General features: G+C 45.4%; 1 protein-coding gene across 1 annotated transcript in view; it reads right to left on the bottom strand.

Annotated features, from left to right (window-relative positions):
• Positions 1-9,595: 9,595 nt before the first annotated feature.
• LOC135549254 (reticulon-4 receptor-like 1) overlaps positions 9,596-27,014 on the bottom strand; it is a 166,825-nt gene continuing 149,406 nt past the window's right edge. The window contains exons 2-6 of the mRNA XM_064979280.1: positions 16,098-16,267; positions 15,612-15,896; positions 12,535-12,693; positions 11,037-11,192; positions 9,596-10,239 (exon numbers count right to left, since the gene is read on the bottom strand). Coding sequence (XP_064835352.1) covers positions 9,649-10,239; positions 11,037-11,192; positions 12,535-12,693; positions 15,612-15,896; positions 16,098-16,267 — 1,361 coding nt within the window. The 3' untranslated portion in view covers positions 9,596-9,648. The remainder of the gene's footprint in view (positions 10,240-11,036; positions 11,193-12,534; positions 12,694-15,611; positions 15,897-16,097; positions 16,268-27,014) is intronic.

Raw genomic sequence — 27,014 nt, 5'->3', positions numbered from 1 at the left:
GAGAACATGCCTGGTCATCCCTACTGCCTCTGATCTGGAGGACTCACTAAACAGAGAACATCCCTGGTCATCCCTACTGCCTCTGATCTGGAGGACTCACTAAACAGAGAACATCCCTGGTCATCCCTACTGCCTCTGATCTGGAGGACTCACTAAACAGAGAACATCCCTGGTCATCCCTACTGCCTCTGATCTGGAGGACTCACTAAACAGAGAACATCCCTGGTCATCCCTACTGCCTCTGATCTGGAGGACTCACTAAACAGAGAACATCCCTGGTCATCCCTACTGCCTCTGATCTGGAGGACTCACTAAACAGAGAACATCCCTGGTCATCCCTACTGCCTCTGATCTGGAGGACTCACTAAACAGAGAACATCCTGGTCATACTGCCTCTGATCTGGAGGACTCACTAAACAGAGAACATCCCTGGTCATCCCTACTGCCTCTGATCTGGAGGACTCACTGGAGGACTCACTAAACAGAGAGCATCCCTGGTCATCCCTACTGCCTCTGATCTGGAGGACTCACTAAACAGAGAACATCCCTGGTCATCCCTACTGCCTCTGATCTGGAGGACTCACTAAACAGAGAACATCCCTGGTCATCCCTACTGCCTCTGATCTGGAGCACTCACTAAACAGAGAACATCCCTGGTCATCCCTACTGCCTCTGATCTGGAGGACTCACTAAACAGAGAACATCCCTGGTCATCTCCACTGCCTCTGATCTGGAGGACTCACTTTTCAACAGAACCTCCCTGGTCATCCCTACTGCCTCTGATCTGGTGGACTCACTAAACAGAGAACCTCCCTGGTCATCCCTACTGCCTCTGATCTGGAGGACTCACTAAACAGAGAACCTCCCTGGTCATCCCTACTGCCTCTGATCTGGAGGACTCACTAAACAGAGAACTAAACAGAGAACATCCCTGGTCACCACTACTGCCTCTGATCTGGAGGACTCACTAAACAGAGAACCTCCCTGGTCATCTCCTACTGCCTCTGATCTGGAGGACTCACTTTTAAACAGAGAACCTCCCTGGTCATCCCTACTGCCTCTGATCTGGAGGACTCACTAAACAGAGAACCTCCCTGGTCATCCCTACTGCCTCTGATCTGGAGGACTCACTAAACAGAGAACCTCCCTGGTCATCCCTACTGCCTCTGATCTGGAGGACTCACTAAACAGAGAACATCCCTGGTCATCCCTACTGCCTCTGATCTGAGGAGAGATCCCTCACTGCCTCTGATCTGGAGGACTCACTAAACAGAGAACATCCCTGGTCATCCCTACTGCCTCTGATCTGGAGGACTCACTAAACAGAGAACATCCCTGGTCATCCCTACTGCCTCTGATCTGGAGGACTCACTAAACAGAGAACATCCCTGGTCATCCCTAAACAGAGAACCTCCCTGCCTCTGATCTGGAGGACTCACTAAACAGAGAACATCCCTGGTCATCTATCCCTGATCTGTCATCCCTGATCTGGTGAACTCACTAAACAGAGAACATTCCTGGTCATCCTACTGTCTCTGATCTGGTGAACTCACTGAACATCCTGGTGGACCCACTAAACACACATGCTACGTTTGTAAATGATGTCTGTGTATTGTAGTCCATGGCTATCCGTAATTGTAAATGATGTCTGGGTATTGTAGTCCATGGCTATCCGTAATTGTAAACGATGTCTGGGTATTGTAGTCCATGGCTATCCGTAATTGTAAATGATGTCTGGGTATTGTAGTCCATGGCTGTCCGTAATTGTAAATGATGTCTGGGTATTGTAGTCCATGGCTATCCGTAAGCAATTTACAGCAATACACTTGTGCCGCATGGTTTCCTTAATTTAAGCAATTTTAAATAATTCATAACTTTACTTTTGATACATATTTCTTAATATTTATTCAAATTAGTTCTATTGCTGCCAAGAAGTTTCCTTTCGGTTTTAAATTATTTTGTTGTTGTAATGAATTCTTTTGCATTCATGTTTTTTTTCTTCATTATATTTTTTGAAAAAAAATGTGTGGAAAATACACTTTATGACACTGTCAGGAAGCATTATGACATCATAATCATATAAGCCAGATAAGCCTATCACGTACAGGCCCTTATATGAGTCATCAGTCACAAAGAGGGTGTCTTGTCCTGCTCCTGAAATCTACTCCTGCCTTCATCCCAGTCGTCAGCAACAGAGCATTGTGGTAGGTGCATACCTGACATCAATGTGTTCGCACCTACAATGATAATTTAACATGGTCAATTAAACAAAAATGTTATATAACATAAACATACTGTTGACAAGTAGACGATGGTGTAGTGGAATGTTTTGCTTTGTGTGGTAGGTTTAGTGGGTTTTGATACTCTTACCTAGGAGTCATAACCAGCCATAAAATAACACAGTTTACTGCATGTCGTTGATCCTCCTTCGCTGCTTCCGCCTGCTTCCATGGCAGGGTCTTGTCTCCTGCCATAATCTCCTCCCATTGTCCATGATGTCCTCTACTCCCTTTTCTCCCGGGCCCAGGATCCCTGCTCCTCCTGGCCACGCTGCTTGGTCCTTTGGTGGTGGGATCTTCTGTCACGATCGTTTAGAGATTAAATAGACCAAGGCGCAGTGTGGTAAGCGTACATCATTTTATTAGATGAACAAGAAACAAAAATAACACACTACAACCGAACGTGAAGCTACATGCAGTGCAGAAAGCAACAACACACAAACATAGTCAAGATCCCATAAACTAAAGGTGGGAAAAAGGAAAAAGGGCTGCCAAAGTATGATCCCCAATCAGAGACAACGATAAACAACTGCCTCTGATTGAGAGCCATACCCGGCCAACAAAGAAATAGAAAAACTAGAATGCCCATTCAAATCACACCCCGACCTAACCAAATAGAGAAATAAAATAAAAAGGCTCTCTAAGGTCAGGGCGTGACATGAATTTTGAGAGAGAGAGAGAGGGGTGGACAGTGAATAAGACAGTGTAAGACACCCTTATGTATGAGGGTGAGGGAAACAGAACTAGGACATGAAGGACGTAAAAAATACTGTGTGTGTCTGCGTATGAGAGATAGTGTGTTTATCTCTGTGTGTATGTTAATCTGTCTCCTTAATTTCCTTATTTCATTGCATTTCAAACTCTTTATCCAACATTCTGCTCATTCCTCAATTTCTATTTCCCTATCTCCCTTGCTCCCAAATGTTCTTCTCTCTGTAAGTCCAACACCACACACACACACACACAAAGGAGAAGACAACAAACAGTCCATCTCAGCAATATGAGAACAATTATTTTTAATGTAGTTTATAAACAGCTTTTGAAACTGGCGTAGTTTTGTAACCACATACAAAATTAGGGTCGCAATGTGGGAGGGAGGGAGGGAGGGACGGAGGGACGGAGGGAGGGAGGGAGGGAGGGAGGGAGGGAGGGAGAAAAGGAACCATTTATCTGGCTTAACAAAATAAAGACAGAACTGGAGGGAGTGCAGGTCCTTCAGACAGGAAGGAACAGGATGAGGAGACTGGATGAAAGGCCGCAAACAGACTGCCCCAAAAGACTGCTGACAGACTGCCGACAGGACAGAAAGTGAACCATTTATCTGAACTAACTGCAGACTGCCGAACAAAAACTGAAGACAGAACTGAAGCCCCAAACAAAAGACAAATGAAAAGACTGCCGACAGGTCAAACAGACTGAAGACAGACTGCCGACAGGCAAACAGACTGAAGACTGCCGACAGACTGCCGACAGGCCCCAAACAGACTGAAGACTGCTGACAGACTGCCGACAGGCCCAAACAGACTGAAGACTGCTGACAGACTGCCGACAGGCCCAAACAGACTGAAGACTGCTGACAGACTGCCGACAGGACAGGCGCAAAAACTGAAGACGACAGACTGCCGACAGGCCCCAAACAGACTGAAGACTGCCGACAGGCCCCAAACAGACTGAAGACTGCCGACAGACTGCCGACAGGCCCCAAACAGACTGAAGACTGACAGACGACAGACTGCCGACAGGCCCCAAACAGACTGAAGACTGCCGACAGACTGCCGACAGGCCCCAAACAGACTGAAGACTGCTGACAGACTGCCGACAGGCCCAAACAGACTGAAGACTGCTGACAGACTGCCGACAGGCCCCAAACAGACTGAAGACTGCTGACAGACTGCCGACAGGCCCCAAACAACTGAAGACTGCTGACAGACTGCCGACAGGCCCAAACAGACTGAAGCTGACAGACTGCCGACAGACTGCCGACAGGCCCCAAACAGACAGACTGCCGACAGACTGCCGACAGGCCCCAAACAGACTGAAGACCGCAAACAGACTGCCGACAGGCAAACAGACTGAAGACTGCTGACAGACTGCCGACAGACTGCCGACAGGCCGCAAACAGACTGAAGACTGACAGACTGCCGACAGGCCCCGCAAACAGACTGAAGACTGCCGACAGGCCCCAAACAGACTGCCGACAGGCCCCAAACAGACTGAAGACTGCTTGACAGACTGCAAACAGACTGAAGACTGCTGACAGACTGCCGACAGGCCGCCCAAACAGACTGCCGACAGGCCCCAAACAGACTGAAAACAGACTGCCGACAGGAAGACTGCTGACAGACTGCCGACAGGCCGCAAACAGACTGAAGACTGCTGACAGACTGCCGACAGGCCCCAAACAGACTGAAGACTGCCCTGACAGAGACAGACTGCCGACAGGCCCCAAACAGACTGCCGACAGGCCCCAAACAGACTGAAGACTGCTGACAGACTGCCGACAGGCCGCAAACAGACTGAAGACTGCTGACAGACTGCCGACAGGCCGACAGGCCCAAACAGACTGAAGACTGCTGACAGACTGCCGACAGGCCCAAACAGACTGAAGACTGCTGACAGACTGCCGACAGGCCCCAAACAGACTGCCGACAGGACAGACGGAAGACTGCCGACAGACTGCCGACAGGCCGCAAACAGACTGAAGACTGCTGACAGACTGCCGACAGGCCGCAAACAGACTGAAGACTGCTGACAGACTGCCGACAGGCCCAAACAGACTGAAGACTGCTGACAGACTGCCGACAGGCCGCAAACAGACTGAAGACTGCTGACAGACTGCCGACAGGCCCCAACAGACGAGACCCAAACAGACGGAAGACCGACAGGCAGGCCCAAAAACAGGCCCCAAACAGACTGAAGACTGCTGACAGACTGCCGACAGGCCCCAAACAGACTGAAGACTGCTGACAGACTGCCGACAGGCCGCAAACAGACTGAAGACTGCTGACAGACTGCCGACAGGCCCCAAACAGACTGAAGACTGCTGACAGACTGCCGACAGGCCCCAAACAGACGGAAGACTGCTGACAGACTGCCGACAGACTGCCGACAGGCCGCAAACAGACTGAAGACTGCTGACAGACTGCCGACAGGCCCCAAACAGACTGAAGACTGCTGACAGACTGCCGACAGGCCCCAAACAGACTGAAGACTGCCGACAGACTGCAGACAGACTGCAGACAGCCTAAAAGGACAGAAAGGACAGAGCCAGTTCCTCCGTGGTTACAAACGTCACCCTCACATCAACGAACGGACACAGAGGTGATTTTACATAGCATCACCTCAAGGATTGTTTTTTTACAGCGGTACAAATACTGTCTGCCGCAGCGTCCACCAACTCTTGTCCTGGAGACACACAGCAGGAAGTGCACGAACCTGATTCAACTAATCAGAACTGAGTCACCACTAGGGTCAGATGGTATCCAGACTCTTATCCTGGGATTTAAGGTATTACCGGCTTAGTGTGTGTGTGTCTGGGGGGGGGGGGTATTACCAGAATGCTAACAAAATTAGCACAAGTAATAGTGAATTTCCATGGAGCCTGCTAGCTAAGTATTCTAACGAGCGCAAACGGCAGTCCAACTTATAAAATTATACATACATAGGTAGGCCACCGAATGCCATTTATGATGAGTTTGAACATTTACTAGTGAATGTGAACGAGAGACATTATGCAAATGAACAGTACTGACTCTGGAGCAGCACGTTTACGTACACACATTGTGTCTGTGTGGAGTCTGGAGTCGCTAGGGCAACGGGCCTGCCTGCTCTGCTCGGAGAAGAAGGGGGAGGAGCAGACAGCAGAGGAAGGAGAAGAGAAAAAAAAGTCAGGAAATCAAAAGATTGCAGTGGTAAATGATTAATCCAAAAGGGCTTTGGCTTCTCCAACGCGGCAGAAAGGCAACGCAACACAATGACCAATCACCTTATTCATTCAGCTACTTAATTAATTAGCGAGTTAAACTTAAGAGTTGCATTAAAGCAGAATTCTTTATTTTTCACGCAGGAAAAAGAAAGAAGGTAAAACACATTTTATTTTATTTATTTCTTTATTTCACCTTTATTTAACCAGGTAGGTAAAACACAGAAGAAATGTCTTGTTGCGTTTTGTAAATCTATTGTACTTTCTGCTCAGTTGCACTTCTCCACTCGGGTGAGAATTCACGGACGGGAATTATATCAGCAGACAAGCTTTGACTGATGTGGAGCTCATTTCTATTTAGTTTTAGATGATCAAGGGTGGCCTGGAGAGTAAAAAAAAAAAAATCCCTCTCTGTGAACATTTCATAGGGCCGTAGTTTGTCGACCCCTGCACTAGCCGAATCAGTGCAAGGCTAGAACAAAAGCTCTTGTTGTTCCCACAGGAATGAATTGATAAACACAGGATTAGTTGAATCAGGTCTGTTAGTGCAGGGCTGGAACAAAAGCCCTGTATATCTCCAGGACCAGGGTTGGAGACCACTGTTCTACAGGACATCCGTCACTGTGGGGACAGCTTGGTGAGTGTATGACTGAACAGGGCTGGGCAAGGCTGGGGAGGTGTTGTTGCCACTCCAGTCCACAAGAAGCACTGTGGGCCCTCTCTCACCTGTCCCTTTATCACCTCTCCACGAAGAAGAGTTCCAGATCCTGAAGAAGGTTCTAGAACCATGAATAAGAGTTCCAGAACACTGAAGGTTTGTGAATCACGAAGAGAGTTCAAGAAACATGAAGAAGATTTCAGAAACATGAAGAAGATTCCTTATCCTAAAGAAGGAACCAGAATCACGAGGAGAGTTCCAGAGCTCTCTGTCTCCACAAACATAGCAGCAGTTCAGTAGAATCAGAATGTTCCATGTTCAGTCTCTCAGATCCTTTGTGTAGTTTAGAACACTCCCAACATTCTCAGATCCATTGTGTAGTTTAGAACACTCACAACATTCTCAGATCCATTGTGTAGTTTAGAACACTCACAACATTCTCAAATCCATTGTGTAGTTTAGAACACTCACAACATTCTCAGATCCATTGTGTAGTTTAGAACACTCACAACATTCTCAGATCCATTGTGTAGTTTAGAACACTCACAACATTCTCAGATCCAGTTTAGAACACTCACAACATTCTCAGATCCATTGTGTAGTTTAGAACACTCACAACATTCTCAGATCCATTGTGTAGTTTAGAACACTCACAACATTCCCAGATCCATTGTGTAGTTTAGAACACTCACAACATTCCAGAATGAGGACTGCACCTGAATCAGCAGTTAAATCCATTCTCTCTTCTCATTGGAGTACCAAATACTCATTCCATCATTCCTTCATTATTCCTCTCTGACTGATGTTGAAATGCCCCATGTACATGTATGTTCATATGTGGCAGGCTCTACAACAAGCAATGAGGCTATTGGAAAAATTAAAAAACCTCTCAACTCCCATCTTAGCTATCATTGACCTCTGACTTCTGGGCTTTGAGCCTCTTGGGCATCTAGGCTTGCCGTAGGCGCTAACCTCTCCCTGTTTCCCCACTGGGCACACACTTGTTGAATCAACATTGTTTCCACATCATTTTAATGAAATTACATTGACCCAACGTGTCTGTTCCTCAGCGGGTCTCCACAACTAGAATGGCTTATACAAGTGGGTATGACAAGAATTCATCCCCCTTGGATTTTGTTGCATTACAAATTGAACTTGAAAGGGATTTATTAATTCAGATTTGTTTTTTGTTATTGATCTACACAAAATGCTCCATAATGTCAAGGTTGAAATTTAATTCTACCAAAGGAATACAATTTCAATAACTTCAAATATATTATGTATAAATATTCACTCCCTTTGTTTTGGCCTAAATTAGTTCAGGATGAAATGTGGCTTAAAGTATTACACATTTTTTGGACTTATTAGTGAATTATATATACCCATTGATTAATGTAGAATGCTTCATGAGCTTAGTTCAATGTTTGTAAATGATGTAAATGTAAACAAACACTGTATAGCCTCAAAACAAACACTGTATAGCCTCAAAACAAACACTGTATAGCCTCAAAACAAACACTGTATAGCCTCAAAACAAACACTGTATAGCCTCAAAACAAACACTGTATAGCCTCAAAACAAACACTGTATAGTCTCAAAACAAACACTGTATAGCCTCAAAACAAACACTGTATAGCCTCAAAACAAACACTGTATAGCCTCAAAACACGTGCTACAACTATCATTTTGAAATCATGGAAGGTCATTCCTTGCATCAATAGCTCTGTCCATGAATTTGAAAGTGGTTACATTTTTCCCCCAGCTTTAAAATGATTTATTTTCTATCAAAACAGAGGCGGGGTTCGCACTTTGATATTGTGTCAAGGATTTCCAGCTTTGACAACTCCCATAATAAGTTACATGGACTCACTCTGTGTGAAATGATATGGGCTGACATGATTTTTGAATCGCTACCCCTTCCTCTGTCCACCATACATACAACATCTGTAAGATCTCTTAGCCAAGTATTGAATTTCAAGCACTGATTCAACTACAAAGACCAGGGAGCTTTTGTGAAAGCCTCAATAAAGAAGGGCAGACAGACATGGAGACTGTTTTACATACACAACACTGTACTGTAGATTAGTTAGAAACATACTTTAACATGGGCTGCAGGTAACCTAGAGGATAAGAGTGTTGGGTCAGTAACACAGTTTAATATGGGCAGCAGGTAACCTAGAGGATAAGAGTGTTGGGTCAGTAACACAGTTTAATATGGGCTGCAGGTAACCTAGAGGTTAAGAGTGTTGGGTCATTAACACAGTTTAATATGGGCAGCAGGTAACCTAGAGGTTAGGAGTGTTGGGTCAGTAACACAGTTTAATATGGGCAGCAGGTAACCTAGAGGTTAAGAGTGTTGGGTCAGTAACACAGTTTAATATGGGCAGCAGGTAACCTAGAGGTTAAGAGCGTTGGGCCAGTTGACATTTTAGGGATATTTTTCGAGTATGTCAACAACGTGTTAGGGTCATGTCATCATCATGGCCGAGGTATCCTCTCAGGTAATATGGCTATAGTAGTATTCTTCTTCTTGCATTCTCAATTGAATCAACCACAAAATCAGAACCCCTAGAGGTGAGACTCAAACTCCCCTTTATGACATCATCAAAGAGCGACGGTGTAATTCCACTGGCTAAGCTTCAGTTAAAATGAACGCATCAACAGAGAACACTTCAACACACACACACACACCTCAGTGCAGGAGCCAGAGCTGGTCAGTCACAAGTGTATGTTCTGAACAGTCCTGTAGGGTGTTGTTGATAAAACATTAGCTACATGTAAACTCAGTCTCAGCTGAGTGACAGCAGCACAGCCAACAGGATGCAGAGAAAAGACCCAGTGGGGCAGGACGCCACGTTACTATTGGCTCTCTTGACCCCACTCGGCGGGCCAACTGATGTCATGGGGACACACTTGTTCCTCCTGCGAGGGGGGGCGGAGGGGTTGTATTTATTCCCTCCAGGGGTGTCGTCCTCCTCCTCCCTCAGTACCTGCACCTCGTTCTGACCCCCCTTGCGACCCCGGGTACAGTTCCTGTGACTCCCCTTGGGCGGCCTTGGAAGGGGTAAGGGTAGGGGCGAAGGTGACGGGTCCCTGTTGTTCTGGTCCCTGTGTGGGAGGTGTGGGTGCTGGTGGTGGTTATGGCGGTGCTTGTGGTTCCTATGATGGAGTTGACAGTCCTCCTCTTTCGTCTGGGACTCCCCCAGCTCGGCATCTCTGCCTACGACACCACCTCCCCGGGCTTCTCCTGCTGAACAGCTGGGTAAGTCCTCTTTCCTCAAGCCCTTCAGGTCCCGGCCCAGGAGCTCAGGAGGGGAGACGCACTCCAGCACCGACGTAGAGCCCCGGAACCTCCGCAGCCACACCCACAGTGGCAGAGCCTGGATAACGATAATAATACATTTTTATAATTTAATAATAGACAATCAATTTAATTTAATAATGCATGCCTTTAAAAACACCCAAGGACAGATTACATTAAAGTACAATAAGATAAATAATAATAAATAAATAAATAAATAAATAAATTAATTAATTAATAATAATAATAATAATAATAAATAATAATAATAATAAATAAATACTAATAAATAATAAGATAATACATAAATAATAATAATAATAATAAATGATAAATAATAATAATAATAATAAATACTACTGCTAATAATAATAATAATAAATAAATACTAATAAATAATAAGATACATACATTAATAATAATAATAATAATAATAAATAATAATAATAATAATAAGAAGAAGAAATGAATACTAATAAATAATAAGATACATACATTAATAATAATAATAATAATAAATAATAATAATAACAATAATAATAATAATAAATAATAAGATACATAAATAATAATAATAATAATACATAGTAATAATAAATAATAATAATAAATACATACATCAATAATAATAAATAATAATAATAATAAATAATCATAATAATAATAAATAAGATAAATACTACTAATAAATAATAAGATAAATAAATAAATCAAATGTGATTTGATTTAAACAAGACGAAATGAAAAAAAGGCTAAAGAAAATCAATCAAAACAGCACATGAAACAAGCACAAAAAGGGGAGATGGTCAGAATATGAGTCTATCGTGAAAGTATCTTGGCTAGCTGAAAAAGCAAGTTGTGTGTTTTGGAATCCACCTTGCAGTCACACTCCCAGGGGTTGTTATTGAGTCTGAGGTACTCTAGGGAAGACAGCAGAGCCAGGCTGGCCCCAGACAGCTCAGTCAGAGAGTTGTTGAACAGGTAGAGGGTGGTGAGGCGACTCAGGTCGTGGAACGCCAGACGGTGGACCCACTGTATTAGATCAGAAACCATTGATGCTAAATGCCATATTAATATCCTCAACTATTCTATATTATTTTCTGTACTTGATTGAATTAATTTAGAGGCAATGTACATACACACAAAATCCCCATTCCAATAGGAAGAGCAATAGACCAGCAATAGAACAGTAATATACCAGTAATAGAACAGTAATAGACAGTAGGCAAAATGTAAAAATCCCTGGTGATGAAGTGCAATGAATAGTTCAACATTTATCCAAGTAAAAGACTGAATTAGGGAGGGGTGAAAGAGTTCTTGGCTCTGGTGGTCTTGACTTTGGGGTGTCTGGTGGGCTGGCTGGTTGTCCTGACTTTGGGGTGTCTGGTGGGCTGTCTGGAGGTCCTGACTTTGGGGCTGTCTGGAGGTCCTGACTTTGGGGCTGTCTGGAGGGCCTGACTTTGGTGTGTCTGGTAGTCCTGACTTTGGGGCTGTCTGGAGGGCCTGACTTCTGGGTCCTGCTGTCTGGAGGTCCTGACTTTGGGGCTGTCTGGAGGTCCTGACTTTGGGGTTGTCTGGAGGTCCTGACTTTGGGGTTGTCTGGAGGTCCTGACTTTGGGGCTGTCTGGAGGTCCTGACTTTGGGGCTGTCTGGAGGTCCTGACTTTGGGGCTGTCTGGAGGGCCTGACTTTGGGGTTGTCTGGAGGTCCTGACTTTGGGGTTGTCTGGAGGTCCTGACTTTGGGGCTGTCTGGAGGTCCTGACTTTGGTGTGTCTGGTAGTCCTGACTTTGGGGCTGTCTGGAGGTCCTGACTTTGGGGTTGTCTGGAGGTCCTGACTTTGGGGCTGTCTGGAGGTCCTGACTTTGGGGCTGTCTGGAGGTCCTGACTTTGGGGCTGTCTGGACTTTGGGGTTGTCTGGAGGTCCTGACTTTGGGGTTGTCTGGAGGTCCTGACTTTGGGGTTGTCTGGAGGTCCTGACTTTGGGGCTGTCTGGAGGTCCTGACTTGGGGTGTGTCCTCTGCTGTCTAGTCCTGACTTTGGGGCTGTCTGGAGGTCCTGACTTTGGGGTTGTCTGGAGGTCCTGACTTTGGGGCTGTCTGGAGGTCCTGACTTTGGGGCTGTCTGGAGGTCCTGACTTTGGGGTTGTCTGGAGGTCCTGACTTTGGGGCTGTCTGGAGGTCCTGACTTTGGGGCTGTCTGGAGGTCCTGACTTTGGGGCTGTCTGGAGGTCCTGACTTTGGGGCTGTCTGGAGGTCCTGACTTTGGTGTGTCTGGTGGGCTGGCTGGCCGAGCTCTAATTCTGCAGACTCTAGTACACAGCTTCAGTGTTTAAAAAAAAAGAAGAAAAAAAGAAATACTTCGGAGTGTCTGTACCTGCAGCCGGTTCTGGTGTAATAAGAGGCGGTCCAGGACTCCCAGTCCCCTGAATGTGTTCTGGTGGAGGGACCAGAGCCTGTTGCCATGGAGTAAGAGGTGGGTGAGGTTCAGCAGGTCCACAAACAGATCATCCCCCAGGAACTCCAACTGGTTGTTCTGTGGAGGGATGAGGAGGAGGGATGGGAGAAGTGGGGGGAGAAATACAGATGTCGAATCTTAATTTGATCACTCTGTTGTCATGCAAATCAAAAAGTACCCTAGTAGAAACATACATTCCCTGAAACCCACAGCCAATCTAAACTAATTTAGCATTTGAATGTTTTTTTTAAATTATATATATATATATAATCAAATCCTCCTGATGCAGGATACATTTTCTCCCGTGGAGAAACTGGTCAAATTAAGATCTGTTTCCAGTGCATTCTGAAAGTATTCAGACCCCTTGACTCTTTCCACATTTTGTTAAGTTACAGCCTTATTCTAAAATGGATTAAGAAAAAATCTATCCTCAGTAATCTACACACAATATCCCATAATGACATCACAATACCCCATAATGACATCACAATATCCCATAATGACATCACAATACTCCATAATGACATCACAATACCCCATGATGACATCACAATATCCCATAATGACAAAGTGGGGCACAAGGGGTTTTAGAATAACAGAAAAAAAATAAAAAAATAAAACTCTCTTATTTACCATTTGCTATGAGACTCGAAAATGAGCTCAGGTGCATCCTTTTTCCATTGATCATCTTTGAGATGTTTCTACAACTTGATTGGAGTCCACTTCTGGTAAATTCAATAGATTGGACATGATTTGGAAAGGCACACACCTGTCTATATAACGTCCCACAGTTGACAGTGCATGTCAGAGCAAAAACCAAGCCGTGAGGTCGAAGGAATTGTCCGTAGAGGTCCGAGACAGGATTGCATCGAGGCACAGATGTGGGGAAGGGTACCCAAATATTTCTGCATTTTCCAAGAACACCGCGGCCTCCACCGCGGCCTATAGCAACAAAGACTCTTCCTAGAGATTGCCACCTGGCAAAACTGAGCAATCGGGGGAGAAGAGGCCTGGTCAGGGAGGTGACCAAGTACCTAATGGTCACTCTGACAGAGCTATAGAGTTCCTCTGAGGAGATGGGAGAACCTACCAGAAGGACAACCATCTGTGCAGAACTCCACCAATCAGGCATTTATGGTAAAATGGCCAGATGGAAGCCACTTCTCAGTAATGACAGCCCGCTTTGGAGTTTGCCAAAAGGCACCTAAAGACTCTCAGACCATGAGCAACAAGATTATCTGGAGCACCCTCGACAACTACTGTGATTATTATTATTTTGACCATGCTGGTCATTTATGAACATTTCAACATCTTGGCCATGTTCTGTTATAATCTCCACCCGGCACAGCCATTAGAGGACTGGCCACTCCTCATAGGCTGGTTCCTCTCTAGGTTTCTTCCTAGGTTTTGGCCTTTCTAGGGAGTTTTTCCTAGCCACCGTGCTTCTACACATGCATTGCTTGCTGTTTGGGGTTTTAGGCTGGGTTTCTGTACAGCACTTTGAGATATCAGCTGATGTACGAAGGGCTTTATCAATACATTTGATTTGATTTCATTGGATGAAACCAAGACTGAAGTCTTTGGTCTGAATGCGAAACGTCACGTCTGGAGGAAACCTGGCACCATCCCTATGATGAAGGATGTTTTTCAGCAGCAGGGACTGGGAGACTTGTCAGGATCGAGGCAAAGATGAACAGAGCAAAGTACAGAGAGATCCTTGATGAAAACCTGCTCCAGAGCACTCAGGACCTCAGACTGGGGCGAAGGTTCCCCTTCCAACAGGACAACGACACAAAGCACACAGCCAAGACAACACAGGCTCAGCCAGACCCCGGACTTGAACCCAATTGAATCTCTGAGACCTGAAAATAGCTGTGCTGCAACGCTACACATCCAACCTGACAGAGCTTGAGAGGATTTGCAGAGAAGAATGGGAGGACCTCCCCTTATACAGGTGTGCCAAGCTTGTAGCGTCATACCCAAGAAGACTCGAGGCTGTAATTGCTGCCAAAGGTGCTTCAACAAAGTACTCAGTAAAGGGTCTGAATACTTATGTAAATGAGATATTCCCGTGTTTTATTTTAGTAAATTTACAAAAAATATGCAAATGTCATATTTCAGTTTTTGTTTTTATTTACAAAACATTTTAAAAGTGTGTTTTTGCGTTGTCATTGTGATATATTGTGTTTAGATTGATGAGGGGGAAAAACAATTTAATCAATTTTAGAACAAGAACGTAACCTGACAAAATGTGGAAAAAGTCATTGGGTCTGAATACCTGAAGGCACTGAGATAAATATAGAAAGTAGTTTGGCTTCTCACTATGATGTGCGTAGCTAGTTTGGTGGCTTATTTCCGCTTTACCAAATGAGGAGAGTTACAAACTTCAAACACCAGTCAGAGTTATAATTAAACTATATTTTTAATAATAATAAGAGCTTTGCAATAGCCTTTTGACTTTCAATGATGCGCTATCTCTAATGAATAATTGAAAAGTAACAACAGAAAAGTACAAAGATCTTTTATAGATCTTTTATAGCCAAGATACACCCCTCTCAACTTACATGACGAACAACAGATACATAGAATGGGTCACAAGGTTAAGATTAGCATGAAAGATAGCTATAAAACATAGCAGAGAGTTACTGCTGTGTCAACAGGTCTCATTGTACAGACCAGTGTCTGGGCCCCTCCTACTCCAAACTGGAACCGTCTCATCCTGGTACTTCATAGCACAAAAACATTACCTCGTGTTATCTGGAATGCTCTTTAGGCTTTATTACCCAAAAACATCGTAAATCTCCTCCGTCAGTGCTATCTCATAGAGGCCCATCCTCAGTGGAACACACACACACAATAGTTAACAGAACACTCTATTCTGCCGAATAAAACAACCATTATAATGCAATACAAGCATTATAAAATAATCTTGCAATTTGCCACGACATAATATCTAATATCTAATATAGCTAAGATGTTCTATTCTATTCCTCTACCTGCAGATAGAGGTACTGCAGGCTGCTGAGCCCCTCGAAGATCCCCGGTGGAAGGCTGAGCAGCCCACAGTGGTAGAGGTGCAGGGCGTGCAGGCGGCCTAGGCCCTGGAAGGTGTCTGAAGCCAGGGCCCTCAGGTGACGGTTGTCCCCCAAATCCAGCTCCTCCAGGCGGGCAAAGCCGTGAAAAGTGGAGGCCTGGATGTAAGAGATGTTGTTGGAGTAGAGCCACAGCATGACCGTGGTGGGACTGAAGTGGCCTCGCAGCAGACGCTGAATCTTGTTGTTCTGGAAGAATGGAGAGAAACAAAGGATGAGAACGCTGCTTAGGGATGTGGCTCTTTGGAAACCGGAACATTGGAAATTATAATTAGACAAAACTATTCCAAAAGAAGAAGTCCAAAGACACTCAGCATTACATTTTTTTTTAGTACAAATGCTTTTTAATTTCCTAGACTACACATGGTTGAGTAATCAACTGGTTCTTACCTGCAGGAAGACCCTCTCGCTCTGGGCTGGGATTTCCTCTGGGACAGACAGAAAGTTGTGTGCCTGACAGGATACGGTGCTGGGAGAGGTGTAGCAGATACAGTCCCTGGGACAGGGGGAGGAGAGGTCCAGGCCGCACAGGACGAGGAGCAGCTCTACACCTCCAGAACCTGACAGACGAAAGAGGGAGTTAGTTGGGACACACAGCACCACACCAACAACACAACTTCAGAAAGGAGAGACATCTTTTGGAAAACTTTTATTTGGCACTACTACTGTCAAATCAGCTGGTACCAAAATGAAAGAGAGAGGGCAGAGAGGAGGGGAACATGGCAGAGGAGGGGAACATGGCAGAGGAGGGGAACATGGCAGAGAGGAGGGGAACATGGCAGAGGGTAGGAATAGAGGGACGGAACAACAGAGCGAGAAAGAGAGAGACTAGAGAGAGAGAGAGACTAGAGAGAGAGAGAGACGAGAGACGAGAGACGAGAGACAGAGAGACAGAGAGAGAGAGAGAGAGAGACTAGAGAGAGAGAGAGAGACGAGAGACGAGAGACGAGAGACAGAGAGACAGAGAGAGAGAGAGAGAGAGAAACAGAACAAATTGTATTGTGTGTATATTGAGGGGGAACAAACATTTTAATCCATTATAGAATAAGGCTGTAACATAACAAAATGTGGAAAAAGTCCAGGGGTCTGAATACTTCCTGAATGCACTGTGTGTGTAAACGTTACACAGTAAATACTTCCTGAATGCACTGCGTGTGTAACCGTTACACAGTAAATACTTCCTGAATGCACTGCGTGTGTAAACGTTACACAGTAAATACTTCCTGAATGCACTGCGTGTGTAAACGTTACACAGTAAATACTTCCTGAATGCATGCACGTTACACAGTAAATACTTCCTGAATGCACTGCGTGTGTAAACGTTACACAGTAAATACTTCCTGAATGCACTGCGTGTGTAAACGTTACACAGTAAATACTTCCTGAATGCACTGCGTGTGTAAACGTTACACAGTAAATACTTCCTGAATGCACTGCGTGTGTAACGTTACACAGTAAATACTTCCTGAATGCACTGCGTGTGTAACATTACACAGTAAATACTTCCTGAATGCACTGCGTGTGTAACGTTACACAGTAAATACTTCCTGAATGCACTGCGTGTGTAACATTACACAGTAAATACTTCCTGAATGCACTGCGTGTGTGTGTAACATTACACAGTAAATACTTCCTGAATGCACTGCGTGTGTAACATTACACAGTAAATACTTCCTGAATGCACTGCGTGTGTAAACGTTACACAGTAAATACTTCCTGAATGCACTGCGTGTGTATCATTACACAGTAAATACTTCCTGAATGCACTGCGTGTGTGCGTGTGTCCTGAATGCATCATTACGTTACACAGTAAATACTTCCTGAATGCACTGCATGTGTAAACGTAAACGTTACACAGTAAATACTTCCTGAATGCACTGCGTGTGTGTAAATACTTCCTGAAACGTTACACAGTAAATACTTCCTGAATGCACTGCGTGTGTAAACGTTACACAGTAAATACTTCCTGAATGCACTGCGTGTGTAACATTACACAGTAAAAATGACAGAGTATTTTTTATTTACCTTTATTAGTATGTTAACATTTGGTCCCAGTCGAAAAAAGATTAAAACGTACTCTGGAAACAAATACATTTTTTGACTCGATTAAATTTTACTCTGATTCATTTGCGTTTCACAGTATTTCCATAATTTTTTTAAACTGTCACTTTTTTTTATTTTACTCTCTGCAGGGTTGTTCAGTATCGTAGAGAGTAATGTTTACTCCTACAAGTCTCATTACGAATTCACTCTGACTCATAATAATAAATAAATTGAGTCGGATCAGGGTAAACATAGAGACATTATATTATACATAAATATATACTATAAATTTTTTGTAATAATATATGTTTATTACATGAGATGCCAAAAAAAAAATATTGCAATAAGAGGATATGTTTATTATTTATTTATGTTTATTACATGAGATGCCAAAAAAACAGCTCAAACAGTACCTGCATTTGTGCACAATCTTTGAAATAAAATATAGCAGTAGGGACAGTGCAATTGAAAGCCACACAACCATATGACATCTAGTCGGAGAATTTCCCTTTCCGGTCCGTACAACTTCGCACGGACATGTTGAATGACTCAGTGTGTCTAAAGTAACCGGCAGTACGTGAGAATAGAGCACGAGTCTCTTCTGAGAATAGAGCACGAGTCTCTTCTGAGAATAGAGCACGAGTCTCTTCTGAGAATAGAGCACGAGTCTCTTCTGAGAATAGAGCACGAGTCTCTTCTGAGAATAGAGCACGAGTCTCTTCTGAGAATAGAGCACGAGTCTCTTCTGAGAATAGAGCACGAGTCTCTTCTGAGAATAGAGCACGAGTCTCTTCTGAGAATAGAGCACGAGTCTCTTCTGAGAATAGAGCACGAGTCTCTTCTGAGAATAGAGCACGAGTCTCTTCTGAGAATAGAGCACGAGACTCTTCTGAGAATAGAGCACGAGTCTCTTCTGAGAATATTATAATTATCACAATTATCCACGACACTCTTATTATATAGAGCTGAATTGCAATTATCCACAATACTCGTATTATATAGAGCTGAATCACAATGTCAGCTTAGTGCTGGCACATCACCAAAACTATTAGCAGCGGTAGAAGGGCCTTCACCATCATTAACAGAAACTGCTTCGGTAGGCTCTTCATGTGCCTTGCTATGATGCTTTCTTCATTCAGATACATGTGAAGAACCAAACGGAGAGAATTCCCTGGACAAAAGAACGTGGGTTAAATTCAGCTGTTTTTGACATGGCTATTTGCCTGGCGGCATTTTGTAAATAAAACACAAATATTTGTGTTTCTCAAACAGATCTGTTTAATGCGACGTTCTGTCCCTCAACTCTGCTGCCACGAGATTCGCCTCAGTTGTGTAAACGTCAGTGTCGTAGATTGTCGTTTGTAGAAAAAGTGTTCAAGTTTGACAGACCTGACTGTATGAGGTACCAAAGACAAAGCTCATCAAAACAGCCCAGTGAGCCAGATGGCTTGCAAGGTACCCTCATGTTTGTCAGTCAAGATGAAGTATGTGTGCTCGTTCTCTGGGTCCCCACGGCATGCTGATAGGGCTGTTGATGTAGCGTGATGCCACCCAGATGCTGGTTCTTGTGATCCAGATGCTGGTTCTTGTGATCCAGATGCTGCTGGCTGCTGATGCCTGTCTATAAGACAATAATGTACAGTCAGAACATCTACTATTAATTCTCACAACATCTACTATAAGTCTCACGGGCCAGACAGTAGTGACGCTAATATGTATTACAGTGTTGTACTGCCTCAGCTGTAGTAGTTTACCGAGTAAGAGGTATTATGCAATGTCCTGAATCATCTAACAAAAAGAACAACAGACAAAGACCCTGGGACACCAGACATATATGCCAGGACAACAGACACAGACCCTGGTACAACAGGCACAGACCCTGGGACACCAGACACAGACCCTGGGACACCAGACACAGACCCTGGTACAACAGACACAGACTCTAGGACAACAGACACCGACCTTAGTACAACAGACAGACACTAGTACAACAGACACAAACCCTAGTACAACAGACACAGACTCTAGGACAGAATGTTTCTTTCTCAAAATATTTCGCATCGATTCCTATCAACATCCCATTTGATAATAAGACTTAGATGTCTTTCTCCTACTTCATTGTTCTCCAGTAGCCAAGGAAAGACAAAAAACTGAGAAAGATCTCCATAGTAGCCAGTCATTCTCCTGGAGAGCATTGGTTTCAGTCTCTGCTCCAACACCTGGCCATATCACTGAAGCTGTACATCAGGATCGTTGATAAGATACATACATACTAAGTAACTCTCTGGGCCAACCCAACATCACAAAGACGCAACCTCGGGAAGATAAATACCATTTTTAAATTATAGAAAGACAACCATAGCAGCATAATGAAAGGCTTGTCAGTTTTCACTTTTGTTGTTTTGTATTTTGTAGTGTTCTCGTTTATCGTCGATATTAAAGATGTTGAACACTAACCACGCTGCATTTTGGTCCTCCTCACCCTTCCCGGGAAGGACACAGTAACATCGAGATAATTTGTACATGTAGGTCGGGGTAAAGTCACTATTCGTAGATAATAAACAGCGAGTAGCAGCAGTGTAAAAACAACAGGTGGGGGTAACACCAAAAGTCTGGGTGGTAATTTAATTCATTGTTCAGCAGTCTTATGGCTTGTGGGTAGAAAGGGTTAATTAAGTAGCCTTTTGGACCTGAACTTGGCGCTCGGTAGTGCCAAGTCTATGACTTGGGTGACTGGAGTCTTTGACAAATTTTTTTAGGGGTGGGGGGGGGGGGTGATTTTCATCTGACTATCTTCATCTGCTCTCTCTTTCTGTGAGGACTTTGTGTCATGGTAACAGAGTCAGAATCTGATGAACATCCACAGAGTTAACAGAATCTGCTAATAACATGAATAAATTAACGTTCCCGTTCTCAACAATGCTACAGGGATAATAGAACCAAACGGCATTGTGTGTCTTAACATTTGATTGGTTTGTCATACACTAAAACCCCATTTAGTTATAAACGTCTAGCTAGAAACGTCAGGTCCAATAGTCTGTTGTAGAAATCATTAACCTCCGGGCCCGGGGCACAACTGAGCAAGAGTTTTATTTTATGTTCATGTCGTTGTGTGTGTGTGTGTGTGTGTGTGTCTGTCTGTGTGTGTATGTTTGTCACACACACACGCACACTCAAAGGCACCCACACACACAAGCAAACAAACACAAATACAGAAAATTGTACTTAAACACAAGCACGCAAACATCACTATCCTGCAGGTTATCCCCGAAAGATAGAAGAAAAGCAATGTTGTTTCCTCCAGCTGAACCCCCCAGTACAACATGGTGTAACACCCCCCCCCCCCCACAGTACTACATGGTGTAACACCCCCCCCCCCCCACAGTACTACATGGTGTAACACCCCCCAGTACAACATGGTGTAAACACCCCCCCAGTACTACATGGTGCAACACCCCCAGTACAACATGGTGTAACACCCCCCCCCCAGTACAACATGGTGTAACTCCCCCCCCAGTACAACAGTGGGTTAACTGGCCTAGGAACAGCGGGTTAACTGGTCTAGGAACAGTGGGTTGACTGGTCTAGGAACAGTGGGTTAACTGGTCTAGGAACAGTGGGTTAACTGGCCTAGGAATAGTGGGTTAACTGGTCTAGGAACAGTGGGTTGACTGGTCTAGGAACAGTGGGTTAACTGGTCAAAGAACAGTGGGTTAACTGGTCTAGGAACAGTGGGTTAACTGGTCTAGGAACAGTGGGTTGACTGGTCTAGGAACAGTGGGTTAACTGGTCTAGTGGGTTAACTGGCCTAGTGGGTTAAATGGTCTAGGAACAGTGGGTTAACTAGTCTAGGAACAGTGGGTTAACTGGTCTAGGAACAGTGGGTTGACTGGTCTAGGAACAGTGGGTTAACTGGTCTAGTGGGTTAACTGGCCTAGTGGGTTAAATGGTCTAGGAACAGTGGGTTAACTAGTCTAGGAACAGTGGGTTAACTGGTCTAGGAACAGTGGGTTAACTAGTCTAGGAACAGTGGGATAACTGGTCTAGGAACAGTGGGTTAACTGGTCTAGGAACTGTGGGTTGACTGGTCTAGGAACAGTGGGTTGACTGGTCTAGGAACAGTGGGTTGACTGGTCTAGGAACAGTGGGTTAACTGGTCTAGGAACAGTGGGTTAACTGGTCTAGGAACAGTGGGTTAACTGGTCTAGGAAGAGCGGGATAACTGATCTAGGAACAGCGGGTTGACTGGTCTAGGAACAGTGGGTTAACTGGTCTAGGAACAGTGGGTTAACTGGCCTAGGAACAGTCGGTTAACTGGTCTAGGAAGAGCGGGATAACTGATCTAGGAACAGCGGGTTGACTGGTCTAGGAACAGTGGGTTAACTGGTCTAGGAACAGTGGGTTAACTGGCCTAGGAACAGTGGGTTAACTGGCCTAGGAACAGCGGGTTAACTGGTCTAGAAACAGTGGGTTGACTGGTCTAGGAACAGTGGGTTAACTGGTCTAGGAACAGTGGGTTAACTGGTCTAGGAACAGTGGGTTAACTGGTCTAGGAACAGTGGGTTAACTGGCCTAGGAACAGTGGGTTAACTGGCCTAGGAACAGTGGGTTAACTGGTCTAGGAACAGTGGGTTGACTGGTCTAGGAACAGTGGGTTAACTGGTCTAGTGGGTTAACTGGCCTAGTGGGTTAAATGGTCTAGGAACAGTGGGTTAACTAGTCTAGGAACAGTGGGTTAACTGGTCTAGGAACAGTGGGTTGACTGGTCTAGGAACAGTGGGTTAACTGGTCTAGTGGGTTAACTGGCCTAGTGGGTTAAATGGTCTAGGAACAGTGGGTTAACTAGTCTAGGAACAGTGGGTTAACTGGTCTAGGAACAGTGGGTTAACTAGTCTAGGAACAGTGGGATAACTGGTCTAGGAACAGTGGGTTAACTGGTCTAGGAACTGTGGGTTGACTGGTCTAGGAACAGTGGGTTGACTGGTCTAGGAACAGTGGGTTGACTGGTCTAGGAACAGTGGGTTAACTGGTCTAGGAACAGTGGGTTAACTGGTCTAGGAACAGTGGGTTAACTGGTCTAGGAAGAGCGGGATAACTGATCTAGGAACAGCGGGTTGACTGGTCTAGGAACAGTGGGTTAACTGGTCTAGGAACAGTGGGTTAACTGGCCTAGGAACAGTCGGTTAACTGGTCTAGGAAGAGCGGGATAACTGATCTAGGAACAGCGGGTTGACTGGTCTAGGAACAGTGGGTTAACTGGTCTAGGAACAGTGGGTTAACTGGCCTAGGAACAGTGGGTTAACTGGCCTAGGAACAGCGGGTTAACTGGTCTAGAAACAGTGGGTTGACTGGTCTAGGAACAGTGGGTTAACTGGTCTAGGAACAGTGGGTTAACTGGTCTAGGAACAGTGGGTTAACTGGTCTAGGAACAGTGGGTTAACTGGTCTAGGAACAGTAGGTTGACTGGTCTAGGAACAGTGGGTTAACTGGTCTAGTGGGTTAACTGGCCTAGTGGGTTAACTGGTCTAGGAACAGTGGGTTAACTGGTCTAGGAACAGTGGGTTAACTGGTCTAGGAACAGTGGGTTAACTGGTCTAGGAACAGTGGGTTAACTGGTCTAGGAACAGTGGGTTGACTGGTCTAGGAACAGTGGGTTAACTGGTCTAGTGGGTTAACTGGCCTAGTGGGTTAAATGGTCTAGTAACAGTGGGTTAACTAGTCTAGGAACAGTGGGTTAACTGGTCTAGGAACAGTGGGTTAACTAGTCTAGGAACAGTGGGATAACTGGTCTAGGAACAGTGGGTTAACTGGTCTAGGAACTGTGGGTTGACTGGTCTAGGAACAGTGGGTTGACTGGTCTAGGAACAGTGGGTTGACTGGTCTAGGAACAGTGGGTTAACTGGTCTAGGAACAGTGGGTTAACTGGTCTAGGAACAGTGGGTTAACTGGTCTAGGAAGAGCGGGATAACTGATCTAGGAACAGCGGGTTGACTGGTCTAGGAACAGTGGGTTAACTGGTCTAGGAACAGTGGGTTAACTGGCCTAGGAACAGCGGGTTAACTGGTCTAGGAACAGCGGGTTAACTGGTCTAGGAACAGTGGGTTAACTGGTCTAGGAACAGTGGGTTAACTGGTCTAGGAAGAGCGGGATAACTGATCTAGGAACAGCGGGTTGACTGGTCTAGGAACAGTGGGTTAACTGGTCTAGGAACAGTGGGTTAACTGGCCTAGGAACAGTGGGTTAACTGGCCTAGGAACAGCGGGTTAACTGGTCTAGGAACAGTGGGTTGACTGGTCTAGGAACAGTGGGTTAACTGGTCTAGGAACAGTGGGTTAACTGGTCTAGGAACAGTGGGTTAACTGGTCTAGTGGGTTAACTGGCCTAGGAACAGTGGGTTAACTGGTCTAGGAACAGTGGGTTAACTGGTCTAGTGGGTTAACTGGTCTAGGAACAGTGGGTTAACTGGTCTAGTGGGTTAACTGGTCTAGGAACAGTGGGTTAACTGGTCTAGGAACAGTGGGTTAACTGGTCTAGGAACAGTGGGTTAACTGGTCTAGTGGGTTAACTGGTCTAGGAACAGTGGGTTAACTGGCCTAGGAACAGTGGGTTAACTGGTCTAGGAACAGTGGGTTAACTGGTCTAGTGGGTTAACTGGTCTAGGAACAGTGGGTTAACTGGTCTAGGAACAGTGGGTTAACTGGTCTAGGAACAGTGGGTTGACTGGTCTAGGAACAGTGGGTTAACTGGTCTAGTGGGTTAACTGGCCTAGTGGGTTAACTGGTCTAGGAACAGTGGGTTAACTGGTCTAGGAACAGTGGGTTAACTGGTCTAGGAACAGTGGGTTAACTGGTCTAGGAACAGCGGGATAACTGATCTAGGAACAGCGGGTTGACTGGTCTAGGAACAGTGGGTTAACTGGTCTAGGAACAGTGGGTTAACTGGCCTAGGAACAGCGGGTTAACTGGTCTAGGAACAGTGGGTTGACTGGTCTAGGAACAGTGGGTTAACTGGCCTAGGAACAGTGGGTTAACTGGCCTAGGAACAGCGGGTTAACTGGTCTAGGAACAGTGGGTTGACTGGTCTAGGAACAGTGGGTTAACTGGTCTAGGAACAGTGGGTTAACTGGTCTAGGAACAGTGGGTTAACTGGTCTAGGAACAGTGGGTTGACTGGTCTAGGAACAGTGGGTTAACTGGTCTAGTGGGTTAACTGGCCTAGTGGGTTAACTGGTCTAGGAACAGTGGGTTAACTGGTCTAGGAACAGTGGTTAACTTGTCTAGGAACAGTGGGTTAACTGGTCTAGGAACAGTGGGATAACTGGTCTAGGAACAGTGGGTTAACTGGTCTAGGAACTGTGGGTTGACTGGTCTAGGAACAGTGGGTTGACTGGTCTAGGAACAGTGGGTTGACTGGTCTAGGAACAGTGGGTTGACTGGTCTAGGAACAGTGGGTTAACTGGTCTAGGAACAGCGGGTTAACTGGTCTAGGAACAGTGGGTTAACTGGTCTAGGAACAGCGGGTTGACTGGTCTAGGAACAGTGGGTTAACTGGTCTAGGAACAGTGGGTTAACTGGTCTAGGAACAGTGGGTTAACTGGTCTAGGAACAGTGGGTTAACAGGTCTAGGAACAGTGGGTTGACTGCCTCGCTCTACCTGCCGCCCCATAGAACATGATGGATGAAGAGGGAGAGAAAGAAAACACGAGGGATGAAGAGGGAGAGAAATAAAACATGAGGGATGAAAGAGAGAGAGAAATAAAACACGAGGGATGAAGAGAGAGAGAAATAAAACACGAGGGATGAAGAGAGAGAGAAATAAAACACGAGGGATGAAGGGAGAACGAGGGAACTGAAGCAAATGGCAAGGTACTGTACTGTAAGATGAGGAGAGAAGAACAGTCTAGGAACAGTGGGTTGACTGGTCTAGGAACAGTGGGTTAACTGGTCTAGTGGGTTAACTGGCCTAGTGGGTTAACTGGTCTAGGAACAGTGGGTTAACTGGTCTAGGAACAGTGGGTTAACTGGTCTAGGAACAGTGGGTTAACTGGTCTAGGAACAGCGGGATAACTGATCTAGGAACAGCGGGTTGACTGGTCTAGGAACAGTGGGTTAACTGGTCTAGGAACAGTGGGTTAACTGGCCTAGGAACAGCGGGTTAACTGGTCTAACTGGGTACCTCTAAGTGGCTAAGCAGAGATAATAAACAGTCTGGAGCCGTGACGCTGGGTACCTCTAACTCCCCTGGTGGTGGTCTGGAGGAATGAAGCCGTGACACTGGGTACCTCTAACTGGGGACCTCTAACTGGTTACCTCTAACTGGTTACCTCTAACTGGTTACCTCTAACTGGGTACCTCTAACTGGTTACCTCTAACTGGGTACCTCTAACTGGTTACCTCTAACTGGGTACCTCTAACTCCCCCTGGTGGTGGTCTGGAGAAATGACGCTGGGTACCTCTAACTCCCCCTGGTGGTGGTCTGGAGGAATGAGGCCGTGACACTGGGTACCTCTAACTCCCCCTGGTGGTGGTCTGGAGCAATGAGGCCATGACACTGGGTACCTCTGACTGGTTACCTCTAACTGGGTACCTCTAACTGGTTACCTCTAACTGGGTACCTCTAACTCCCCCTGGTGGTGGTCTGGAGCCGTGACGCTGGGTACCTCTACCTCCCCCTGGTGGTGGTCTGGAGCAATGAGGCCATGACACTGGGTACCTCTGACTGGTTACCTCTAACTGGTTACCTCTAACTGGGTACCTCTAACTGGGTACCTCTAACTGGTTACCTCTAACTGGGTACCTCTAACTGGTTACCTCTAACTGGGTACCTCTAACTGGGTACCTCTAACTGGTTACCTCTAACTGGGTACCTCTAACTGGTTACCTCTAACTGGTTACCTCTAACTGGTTACCTCTAACTGGTTACCTCTAACTGGTTACCTCTAACTGGGTACCTCTAACTGGGTACCTCTAACTGGTTACCTCTAACTGGTTACCTCTAACTGGGTACCTCTAACTGGGTACCTCTAACTGGTTACCTCTAACTGGTTACCTCTAACTGGTTACCTCTAACTGGGTACCTCTAACTGGTTACCTCTAACTGGGTACCTCTAACTGGGTACCTCTACCTCCCCCTGGTGGTGGTCTGGAGCAATGAGGCCGTGACACTGGGTACTTCTAACTGGGGACCTCTAACTGGGTACCTCTAACTCCTCCTGGTGGTGGTCTGGAGGAATGAAGCCGTGATGCTGGGTACCTCTAACTGGTTA

Source organism: Oncorhynchus masou, chromosome 12 (assembly GCF_036934945.1).
Source record: "Oncorhynchus masou masou isolate Uvic2021 chromosome 12, UVic_Omas_1.1, whole genome shotgun sequence".
NCBI classification, from domain to species: domain Eukaryota; kingdom Metazoa; phylum Chordata; class Actinopteri; order Salmoniformes; family Salmonidae; genus Oncorhynchus; species Oncorhynchus masou.
This window is presented reverse-complemented; position numbering and strand designations above follow the sequence as displayed.